The sequence below is a fragment of the Lutjanus erythropterus genome, chromosome 8 (genome assembly GCF_056507025.1).
Source record: "Lutjanus erythropterus isolate fLutEry1 chromosome 8, fLutEry1.hap2, whole genome shotgun sequence".
NCBI lineage: Eukaryota > Metazoa > Chordata > Actinopteri > Lutjaniformes > Lutjanidae > Lutjanus > Lutjanus erythropterus.
This window is the reverse complement of record NC_139324.1, coordinates 4793036-4805694: the sequence shown is the minus strand read 5'-3', so window position 1 is coordinate 4805694 and position 12659 is coordinate 4793036. Positions and strand designations below refer to the sequence as shown.

Genomic DNA, 12659 nt, shown 5'->3' with positions numbered 1-12659 from the left:
ATGCATTTGTGTTTTCAAACCAGGATGTAGTCACACAGCAGCAGGCCTTACTCTCTTTCCCTTCATGGCTGATAAGAGCATCAGGAGTTGCTGTATAAAACACTTCACTTATCTTTAAAATGACAAACAATACATGTGTAATTTGTGTCACAGTTCAAATAAAATCAAAAATTTATTTGTTTCTCACCATAGACTACTGTTCATACTTTTCCAAATTTAGGTCCCATGGTGCACACTGGAGGGGGCTTGACTTAGGCTCCCTATAGAGCGCACAATGAAGATGCTTTAACTGACCACATTTACCATCAGTGCTGGTTGGACATCCACATAAGTGTCTTGAAGTGAGACAGCAACAGCCTCCTTAAAGTAAGGTAAGGGGTAAATAAAACAGTCTTCCAATTTAAATAGAAATATTGAGCAAAGTCTCAAAGTTAACTGGTTCAAAAATAAAAATATTTTTCTATCTGACCAGTGTTTCCTCTGTCCTGGTCCTCAGAGCTCACTGCCCTGCAGGTTTTAGATGTTTCCCTGCTCAAATGATCAGCTCATTTTTAGGCTTCAGGCTGTCAGGCAGAGGCTTCATGATGAGTTGATCATCTGAATCAGGTGTGTTGGAGCAATGAAAAATCAAAATCTAAATTTCCTATTTCATGCATGTAATAAAAACAAATAGAAACCACTCCAAAACTAGCATTTGTTGAAAAAAATTTATTTTAAAAACTAACCACAAAGTACTATCAATACAAAAAGTATAAAAAGTACAAAAAACATTGCTCAAAAATAACTTGAGATGACAATATTTGAATTGGCACTAATGGCACTGTGGGTATGAATCTGAATAGAAAAGATGTCATCTTATTAGAGCGCATTCAAGGCATTGAATTCACATTGAAATGATTACATGGTTTACAACCCTCATTGAGCTTCTGGAGCAGTGGTACCACTAACCCAGGTATCAGCACTTTCAGACGTGGAACATGACAGACAGTATATTCCCTTATTTAACCAAAAGATATAATTAAATCTGGGTCCGGACAGAAAAACGTTTGCTGGTCAAAGACGACATGTAAATAATAAACTAGGCTGCAGGTTATGGAGTAATTTTTACAATGTTATTTGAAAGAAAAGAAAAACTGTTGCATTTGAACTCAACTTGTACCGAACCATTTAAGGAATGCACCAGTCCATGGATTGACTTAGGCTTTTCAGGGAGCTAAGACAGCAGTGAATATCATTCTTTCACAAATCAAAAATAAGCCACAGTGACAAGAGCCTCTTTACAATATCACAATACTCAAAACTAATACAAAAATAAAGAACAGTATCAAATACACGTTTAAACAATACAAGACAATATCAAGAGTTACATGTTTTTTCAAGCATTACCCAGGTTTGTTTATTCCTTTGGACAAAGGCACCCCAAGTGTGTTCCAGTTACCGTCGAGGCACCAGGCTTGGGAATGTTGACTGGTGCAGTGCCAACATTGTCAAAACAATTGAAAGCAACCTTTGTATGAAAATTAACACCTCAAAAAGTCTTCATCAGCCTGACAGTACCATTCTTTCAGGAGTGGTGCCTTGCCTGTTAACCTTTTGTTTGCATCTACAAGCACTCACTCACTGATTCACTTCCTCACAAAGCACAAGATTCTTAGTTTAAACACGTTTTTTTGCACTACAACTGGCTTGGCCTTACTTTAACAAAATGCCATAAAACAGAGTTCCAGTTTAGGTCTAAGGCAAACTTGAGATGCACTCACTGTGAACTTCCGACAGAGGACAAACTCGTAAAAAACGACTAATAGCTCTAAGTCTTGTAATAAAAATATTTTAAAAAAGAATAGCTGCCCTGAGGGAGAAGTCCATATTAACCTTAACCGTTCTTGCTGCACAACGGTAGTTTGTAAGCACTTTGGATCTTCACACAGGCTGGTGTCTCAAGTATTGCTGGGTTGAGACGACCGTTCTCCTCCTTGTTTTGACTCGATGCTCGACCACGACTGGCCGTAACACTGGAAGGCTTGGGCTGACTTCATCCACCTCAAGCAAATTCATGTCACACACACGCTCATTCTCACTTTGATTCCCTTTTGTCACTGACCCCGATGTGGATTTAAATCTTTAGTGTCAGCTGGGTTGTCCTATGCACGGAGACCTGCGAACAGAGAGATGGTGCCAGTGTCAGGAAAAACACAGCAAAATAACAATCAAAGTACATTCTTCTGACATTAAGAATGGAAGTCTCACCTTTCTCACACGTACTGCTCTGCTTCTCCTGGGCAAAGTTTAATCTGTTCTGCTCAACCGCCGTGCCGTTGGACTCTGGGCTGCTGCTGCGTGACGGGCTGCTCTCCTCATTTTGATAAGCCATATCCAGATGCTGCTGGGCCAGTTTTAGGTGTCTGCGCAGCCTCTCCAGCTCCCGCGATGATGCCTCATCCCCAAACGACTCACGACCCGAGTCTCCGAGGTTATCCCTGAAGCCCATTTTTCCTGATGGGTCCTTCTTAAGGGCTGTGTGGTAGCCAGGAGGTGCGGAGGGCTGGCGGCAAATGGAGGATCTCTGGCTGGCCAGAGCCGGGTGACGGGGGCTGGGAGGTCGGGGCCGTGGTGCGCAAAAGCAGTCCCGAATGCCGCTGATGCCGAGGTGAAGGATCTCCAACACAGTGAAGAGCAGACACAAAGCACTGACGGCATACATGATGAGCAGGAAGATAGTTTTCTCCGTAGGGCGTGAGACAAAGCAATCCACTGTGTGTGGGCAAGGAGAGCGCGTACATACGTACGACGGTGCCACTTCCAGCCCATAAAGGACGTACTGTCCAAACAGGAATGAGGCCTCAAAGATGGCACGTGAAAGCAGCTGAAACACGTAGACCTTCATCAGGCCATCGCGCTTGATGCGACGGCGTCCATCGTGCTTTTTGCTGGGCTTCTCCACAGCATCCTTTTCCTTCTCTGGCTCAATCTCTTCCAGGATCATAGGATCCTCCTCTCCATTATCCTCTGCTTCCTCATAGTCCCGGTTGGCACCGCGGCTCACTATTGGCATCCTCTTCCTGCCCCGTGGCCGGTAGTCATCGTCCTCCATGCGGGCAATCTTGTGCATAGCAAAGCCAAGGTACATTATGGTGGGGGTGGTGATCAGAATCACCTGAAACACCCAGAAGCGGATGTGTGATAACGGCGCAAATGCGTCATAGCACACATTCTCACAACCAGGTTGCTGTGTATTACACACAAATTTACTCTGTTCATCATAGTAGATCGACTCGCCCCCAACAGCCGTCAGCACAATGCGAAAGACAATGAGGAGGGTGAGCCAGATTTTGCCCACAAAGGTGGAGTGGTTGGAAATCTCGTCCAACAAGCGAGTAAGGAAGCTCCAGCTCATTTTGACTCTGGAAGAGGAGGAAACCTCTCAAACCTGTGTAGAAAGAAAGAGACGAAAATGTCAATTCAGATGTCATTCCATTGGCCACTGATGTGATAATATTTAGTCATCACTAAAAGTAAACAAGTTGTATGAGCAAGGGCTGCTGTTCACAAAGACAGAATTGCATTAATTGCAATATAACAGTGAATACCATTTTTCACTGCAATCTTAAATAAATATCATCAACCTAATTACCTAAGTTTAGTTCTCTAATACATAACATTTTAAAATTGCTCCACTTACTCCCTGGATTATTGTACCAGATAGCCACAAGGTGGCGGTGTTGTGTTACTGTTACAAAGGCAAGACATCCCAAACAAAACCTCAATATGTCAAAGGGCATGTTCAGGCAAAGATTGATGAGAATGTGTCAGTAAATGCCAACACCACATCATGCAGACCTCTATTCAAGACCTCCAAGACACTAATAATAATAATAATAATAATAATAATAATAATAATAATAATGATAATTTTATTTATATAGCACTTTTCAAGCTTAAGCAAAGTGCTTTCCATATTAAAAGATTTACAGAATAAAAGGGAAGAAGACATAAAGATCATATTGAAACATTTAAAAACGCATTTAGAGCAGACAAATACAACATATTTTCTTAAAAACAATAAAACAATAAAACAATAAAACATTAATTATAGTAGGCCATTCTATACAAGTGAGATTTAATAAGTCGCTTGAAAGCTTCCGTGGAGTCTGCTGATCTCACATTAAGGGGAAGACTGTTCCAGAGCTGAGGGGCCAAAGCTGAAAAGGCACGGTCACCCTTAGTTTTAAGTCTGGTCTGAGGAACAGCCAGTAGATTTTGATCAGCTGATCTCAAGGGCCTGGCTGGACTGTACAGGGTTAAAAGCTCCTTAATATATTCTGGAGCAAGACCATGAATTGCCTTGTATGTAATCAGTACAATTTTAAAAATTTATTCTAAAGTTAACTGGTAACCAGTGCAGGGATGCTAAAATTGGGGTGATATGACAGGACTTTCTAGATGTAGTCAGTAATCTGGCTGCTGAGTTCTGGATGAGTTGTAGTTGTGAGACCAAGTGTGAGTTTAAAGGGGTAAAAAGAGAGTTACAGTAGTCCAGGCATGACGATATAAAAGCATGTATGACTTTTTCTGTGTCACTAAAACTGAGCATGTGTCTAATCTTGGAGATGTTTCTTAGCTGGTAGAAACAAGACTGTGTGATCTTCCTGGTGTGCTGTTCAAAGGACAGTTGACTGTCAAAAGTTACTCCAAGGTTCTTTGCTACAGATTTTACATTGGTGGAGAGTGGACCTAGAGAGGACTGTATCTGTAATTTGTGACATTCTGGGCCAAAGATCAAAACCTCTGTTTTAATTGCTGTTGAACTGTAGAAAATTCATTGTCATCCAGTCGTTGACACTGGATAAGCAGGAATGGAGTATGCTGAGACTGTGTAGTTCTTGAGGTTTAAGTGAAAGAAAAAAGGGGGGTGCTTAAACTCTTATCACAGTGGAAAACATTTTTTTAAAAACTTATGAACTATTCAGAGACAAAGCATTCAAGTTGATAAGAAACAGTAACTAAATGCCACCAAACATCCATCTTACTCCTTAAGCTATAAACCAGTGACGTTAACCACCCTTCCTCCAACATTTCAAAAATAAAACATTTGCTTTTCTTTGTTGGTAGTTAGTGATTGGCCCTGTTTGAGGTATGATCTGCTGTCTTGTGAATCTTGAAGCTGACTTTCCATTGTCCACCAAATATAAAATGCCACTGTCATAATATTCTCACTTGAACAATTAACAGCAGAAATCTCATGGAACATTCCACTTCTGGTAGCCATGCTTTAATCATCTAACTATGATTGCCAAAACATAGTAAAGAGCTGATGATTAAAACTCTAAAGAGGCAATGACGAGCTCCTGTGGTTTCACACCATCTGTGACCAACCACATAACAAACATCTGCTGACTAATTATCCACCACTATAAACTAGCAGGCCCCTACAGAGTACGTAACCTAAAACAGAGCATCAATTGTGACTTGAAAAAGATTACACCATCTCTCTCCTTAAACTGTCTTTGAAATCAACAAGCACCAAACTATAAGCTTCAAGGCCTGTTCACAATTTAATTTTTGGCTGCTCCTAACCAGGTTTAAAAGCAATCTTTAGTGTGTGAAATCACAAGTCATGGAACCTGCAGATTCCTGTTAGTGAGGCTCTCCAGCTGCAGATCACAAAGATTACCATTAGATTGAGCAGATATCGAGTAGCCCATGGTAAACTCTGGAATTTTTGGCCCTCTGTTGCACAAGATGGGACAAGTTTTCTTAACAATACAGTTATGTGGAACTTTTAATCTCTTAACATTCCCGCTTGAACAGTACGTTTGGTAAGGAAGGATCTAAACCCTAAAGTAAAGTAGTAAAGTTAATATTTCATATTTTCTATTGCATCGTAAGCTTAAACATTAATAAGTTAGAAACCTCGGAAAGAAACAAAGACCACGAATCCACCCACATCCAGAATTAAACCACACTCTGAACCACAATATGAAACCGAAAAACGATAGGGCTTCTAATATCTAAAACATAGAGAATTACTACACCTCATGTTTTTTGCCCCCCCCATTTCAAAAGCTGCTGCTTGAAGAATTTTTTTTAACCACAAGTCTTAATTCTTCTACTAAAGCAATATGATGTGCAACAAATATTGTCAAAAAAAGGGAAGTACTGGACAAGAAAAGACACCTACTTTAGTGAGTCCCAGGACTTGGACAACACTCAAACAGTGTTCCATTTCAGTTCAGAGAATCACAAGAAATATATAGTAAAAAAGTCATATTGTAAATATTTTTTGACTGATTGCGATATGCAATATGTAGCAGGAATGCTCATTTTTGCATTACTTTTTTTAAACTGAAAAAAAAAAATAATATTATAATTAAATTACAATTAAAGTTGTGATGATTTGTTGGGGTCTGTACCAAACAAACATGTTTTCTTACATCTGGAGAACAGGATTTGTAGGCCAGGTCATCTCTGCAGCACTACAGTTCTTCATTATAATGCTGTTCTGTCACACATTTTACCTTTATGAAAAAACTGCAACTTCTGTAATAGGCCATATAGCAATTTTGATAATATTACGATTTATTGAGCAACCCTAATATACTTCCACTTAACCATTCATACTTGAATACAGTGGTAGCTGTGCCATTACATTTTTCCAAATGTGATAGATAACCCAAATTGAAATGGATTGTTTCCATCATCCAAATATATGAATATGAATATGAATCAAGAATTCAATTAATCACAAATCTGCAGTGAACTTGAGTTTCAACTGCAGTCTGAATGAAAGAAAAGAAAAAAGTGACCCTGTGGGCCGCCTGTCCAATAATCCTAGAACAGTGACGCATTTACAGATGATACGCCACCCCCAACATGCAGCTCCTTCATAAGAGTGTTTTTTTAGGCCACTCCCAAGGTGTGAATCGGAGCACTGTATGAATGTGACATTTGATGGTATATTTGGAGCAGACTATCCTTAGATAAACAGAGTTAGAATAAAGCACACAAGTTCCATTCAGCAGAGGCAACTCTACAAACAATCTTTGGAATGATCTGCTTTAACAGAGAACTCACTTTTATGATTGTGACCCGGTGGTGACTCTTTGAAGAGATCATTGATTTTTAGTCTGGTGATTAAGATGTGCTGCTTGTAATCTGTGTGCTTACATGCAAGAAACACACAGAGGGAGAAATGGTCAGAGATAATATGAGAGGGTCCACTGTTATTATAGATTACAGGTACTATCCTGCTGTCTTCACCAGTGATGTCACTCTGCAGTGAAACTGATTTCTGTTTCTCTTCACATACACTCTTCCTAGTTGTCTTTACTCGATTTATGATGTTTATTATGTTTGTCTATTTACTGCTCAGACCACTGTCATTGACTTTCATCTGTAGTGTTCTGTTTGCTCCTACACCCTGCAGTTGCACATGAATGGCAGTATGAAAACCCTGGGGCAAAGTTTCCATGTCAAGATAACTAACAAAAGCCTGTAAGTACATAGAGGTGTGTGGTTTCAAACTGAGGAGGAAGCAACCATACACTGTTTAAAACAAAACAAAAAACAGAACACTGGAAAACTTAAATGAGTTCTTCACACTTAAAGTCTTGATGATAGAATGAATGTACTGAACAGAATTCAATCAAGTCGTGAAATTAACGAAAAAAATATGATCAGCATATTAACCGACTTCCCAGCAGAACTGTTTGAGAGTTCAAACTGTGTGAAATGAAGAGCTGACTTTTCAAACTGAGAAATTCTAAAACATGAAATCAAATTTGTTGGTAGTGTTTGTCAGTGTTCGTTGGCTCAACTTAATATCTTATCTTTAGTTTTACAGTGTAGAGCTTTGTGTCAGCCATGTTCTGCCATCACAGTGGTGATCTCTATCAAGTCCAAAATCAGTTAGACTGGACATTCAACAGACTTTAACCTGCCAGCTCCCTTGTACAAAGTCTGCGTGATGTCTGGTTGAGCCCATGTGAGACTAGAACAGGTCACTTCATGCAGAAGTCACAGCGATTAAGAGGACATGTTTCTATCATGCACTGTCTGCCATCTACTATGTGCTGTCAGCTAACACTGCGATTTCCGAAGTGTACTTTTTGCGCTGCCTCATGCAAGCTCTATGCAGGTACCACACCTAGCCAAAGCTTTATGGAGTATTGGGGCTGATAAAGTATACTTACAGTTGGAAATTCATATTATTTATTAATCTGATAATGAAATTATAGCCAATAATATCAGCTATAATAATATTTGATTTAGCAGATTTTGTCAAAGCATTTAGATTTTTTCGGTGGTAGAAATGTCTGCTTTCTCTCCACTACAGTGGAGCTAAATGGCACTCACGCTTCTGATGCTCAAAGCACCAAAAACAATACATTTGAAAAATTCAAAAACTATTGTCACAAAAAATCACAACCTGGTTACTCAAGACAATTCACAGACCTTGTTGTGAGCAGTTTCATGTAGGAACTACTTTCGTTCTAGTTGAAAATAAAGTAGTTCTGGTAGAAGCTACTGCTGAAAGAAAGTAGTTCCTCCATGAAACCAAAAACTCACAACAAAAATATCTAGACAGATAAATAAGGGTGAAATGACCCTTTGAATCATCCATCTTTGCTCACTACATCCTAACCTTTCTCGCCCTTAGAACCTTAAAATACAAAAATGTGAAATTATCAGTTATCCTGTCATATTAGCCATGAGATGCTGGTATTTCTCATATTGGTTGGGGGAAAAAAATCTATATCACATCTATATCATCTATATCATTTCCAGAGGGTAAGAACGCATATGACACGGACAGTCTCCTGTCATGTACTACATACTGCACACTGTCTGGAACTCATATGAGAAAACAGCTTTAGTTACCACAACATGTGAGATACACTGTTGTTCTGTCGGGATATAGGAGACGTGAAGGGCAACTATCGCTGCTTGTAATCTAGGTTAACAGTTAGGATTCGCCCCAAGCTACTGTCAGTGCTGACATCCTTAACGAAGGAAAACCACAGGCACACATGCAGGCTGTGTGTGTGTCTAACCACTATGTAGAGGTAGATAAGACACTTTGAAAAAAAATCTAAACTTAAAGCTGAAATCTTAGGCTCTTAAGAATAATCCTGTATCTTTTGTCGTGTGTGTTGTGTTGTTAGACTTTAAGACTGGCACATAGGTGGACCTGCAGTGTATGTGCTGCTATTCTGTCTTTCTTGCTGACAGTGCAGACAGAATCAGTCAAACCAGCTGTCACAGAGGCATGGTGGTGTTTTCAATCATCTTTTGTAGTTTCACAGTGAAATAAAACAAAACAAAACACATGGATTTAACACTTAGCAAGCTCATATTTCATTAATAACTGACTCAAATAAGCAGTAGGGTCTCTGTGTTTGTTATCTCCAAATTGCAGAAGCTGCATTTTTTATAAATGCAAATTGTGTGACAAAACACCCAATAACTAAGCATTCTAATGACATACTGAATTGCTGCAGATATGCCCTGCCTTATAAATCTTGCTCTCCATATGTAAGAAAACATGTTTAGCACAGACCCCAACAAATGCCAACTCATCATGACTAATCAATTTCTTCCAGTGAAGATCACAATTGTGTGGCAAAACTGATCATTACAACTATTCATGAATCATATAGCAATCACAATATGATTTCATTTTACTAGATCATGCAGCCCTAATGTTAAGTTTTACCAGCTGGTCAATTGAAGACCACTTTCCTTCAGCCAGCCAGATGCTACTTAAACATCATTTGAAACACCTCTGTGTCTCAGGGATGAAAAAGATTAATCGATCAATTAAATCAGTCATTAACACTTTAATCAACTACTATCAAAGATCTGAAACATAACATTGTTTTTATGAGCCCACTCCTCATGTTATCTTACATTCAGGCCTTTGTGTCTTTATGTGTTTCATAGTCTATGCTGTCAGAGAATAGACAATATGTTGCTGTGGAATTAAAGCTTTGATTGGTACAAACCACGTTTATGTTTTTTGGATAACAATTAATTGATCATTAATTTTAACAATGACCTTAATATAGGGTTATAGATAGATAGATAGATACATACATATATAAATAGTAAAATATAGACTACTATAGCCTAGCCTAGCTGGTATGTCAGGTATTTGTTTGTTTTTGTTTTTAACATTAGAGTGCTTATATATCTTAATAAGGGTATCTTAGAGTAGGTTATGTAAAAATGTTACAAATACATGTACTACCTTAGACATTAGCAATTTATTTACTGCACCGTCCTGCCACCGCTCTCTCTATAAAATGCATTTTAAAGTTCATTCTGTTAAAACTCGACAATGAATACTGAGAAGATATGTGTTTTTACTAACCGCATCACATGTCAATTTCATGTCCTATGTACTGAGTCAGATGTGGAACTTCAAAGAAAACAGCCTGTCTCCAAGTGAGGAGCAGAGTTCCGACGCTGACCGAGCCCTGCAGAACAGAAGGGCTTTTGTGACTCTCACATCTGGGAGCCTGGTTACAGTTCTCCCTCCTTTGCCCGAAATCCCTGACGCTGAAAGGCCCAGGGCTCGAGGAGGACCCAAAGGAAATAACCGGAATATGAGTCAAACTGAGGAGTGACTCCAACTGCATTGTGATGGTGAAGCCAGGGAGCAAATGAACGCATCCGCCCCTCGTGTCACCGTGAACCATAATGTCTTAAAAACTGGATACACAGGTTGTTGAGCCTCCTTTTGGGGAAAATGCGGTATACCGTGGCCTACTTCCGTTAAAGCGCTCCAATTGTCAATGAGAAATACAAAACTAATCCACTGTGCACGCGGAGCAGAACTTCAGAGAAAAAAAAAATCCTCCTCGTGCCTAACGGGACGTCACCACAGTGCTACACATGCTCCCGCAACCACAAATGTACGGTTAATTAAGCTAACGGTCAAAACTGGCACGGTTCTTTGTTTGACAAAGTTACTCAGTGGTAATAAAATTCAACTTAAAAGTAGCTATTCTCCAGCATGTGTGATTTTGTAGACGGGTGGGGGCAACAGAGGGGAAAAAAACAAGACAATCCCTGCGCCTTCCTCCATCACTAAATCCTGTCGACACAGTCAAGATGCCCGAGAAAAAATTGCTAAATATTCCGCATACCAGCAGAATTATGACGGTATGTGGTTTAAATGACAACACATTAGCGCCAATATGCTGCTAATTAAAAGAAGCCCACATAATGCGACCAATTTTAACATGTTTAATGCTTTAATTAGCGCTGCCTGCTGCCAGCCTGAGCGCGTAAACTTCAGTTAGCTTAAAACAATACCTTAACCGAGCCTCCTCTTGTGAACACAGTTTCTTGAAAACGTCGAAATAACCGCTTTAAAAACGACTCAACAGCGAAAAAAGTTAAAGATACATAGATTGAGCCAATAAAGCACAATTGTTCGCAAGAGCTAAAAAGGCTATATGGAGATGCCGCGATTTGTTTGTTTGGTATTTTACCTTCAGATGTGATTTTAGGTCCTCGGCTCCTCAAAGTGGTCGCTTTTTTCCTTCGTTTTCTCTTTATGAAAAGAAAGTCCTCCCGCTCTAATATCAAGCCATCCAGTTTTTCCTTCCAGCGAGGAGCCTTGTGTCCCTCTCCAGTTGTGTGTAGTACTGCGGGGTGAGGACAAAGAATATTCCCAAATCCCCCCCTCTTTCTCCTCCCAGTTTCAGCCGGGCACCCCACCCCCTGTCTGCGCAGAGTGGAGGAAAAGGATCAACTGCCAGCATTCCTGATGCAATCCTGCCTCGTCTGAGTTAGAACTTTATCCTGGATTCAAGAGTTTTTAAGAGTCACTGCAATCTGTGACAGAGTGACTCAAAAGCCAAGTCTTAACTGAAAACATCTGTAAAGTTCCAGAAATACAAATAATGTGCTTAGCGTGGAAATACACTATTTTAATAACATATAATTGTTACCCAGAGAACATCTTTAAAGGTGCTTCATGTTACAACCTGCAGATGTGTCATCCTTCCACATTGAAGATAGCAGCAGTCATACAGGTGTTTGTGCGGTCTGTCATGCAGCTTAACCTTTGTTTCTGTTGGGGATATGGGACAACATACAGCCTACTGATAGCAAGTCCACCTCTTCCTGCTGATGCAGATGTTCGGAAGTTGTTGCCATCATGGGGCCCCTTCCTCCATGTCACACTTTCTTTGGCAAGGGTCACACGTGCCTTTCCTCAGCACCCCCTCTCCACTTTGAAGCTGCACTTCCTAATATTCATTACCAGGAGACAAAGTAGCTATTTTAAGCCAGGATTAATATACCACTTTAGGACTTTAGAGGGGGTCTGGAGCAGCAGTATTATGAATCACAAAGTGAATAGTCAGTTGGCATATTGGACCATTGTGTAGGACTTAGTGACATCTAGTGGCAAGCTTGCTGATTGCAAACACCTTGTCTTGCTCTCATCCTCCAACCATGTGGGAAAACCCACGGTACTTGTGAAACTCATACAAAGTGTTTAATTTGTCCCTTCTAGGCTAAGCATGATGGTGCGATGGCATCCACTGAAGAACACCCATGCTTTCTGTCAATATAAAGGGGTCGTTGTAATGTAATAAAAACACAAAGTTTCTTATTTCCAGGAGATTATACACTAATGAAAACACACT

At 39.9% G+C, this 12659-nt stretch overlaps 1 protein-coding gene across 1 annotated transcript; it reads right to left on the bottom strand.

Annotated features, from left to right (window-relative positions):
• Positions 1-690: 690 nt before the first annotated feature.
• Positions 691-11660, bottom strand: gjc4b (gap junction protein gamma 4b). The gene is made up of 3 exons (XM_084724278.1): positions 11496-11660; positions 2248-3427; positions 691-2155 (listed from the first exon to the last, which is right to left on the bottom strand). The coding sequence occupies exons 2-3, from the start codon at positions 3392-3394 to the stop codon at positions 2142-2144; spliced, it is 1161 nt and encodes a 386-aa protein (XP_084580404.1). The 5' UTR covers positions 3395-3427; positions 11496-11660; the 3' UTR covers positions 691-2141.
• Between the last annotated feature and the right edge of the window lie 999 nt (positions 11661-12659).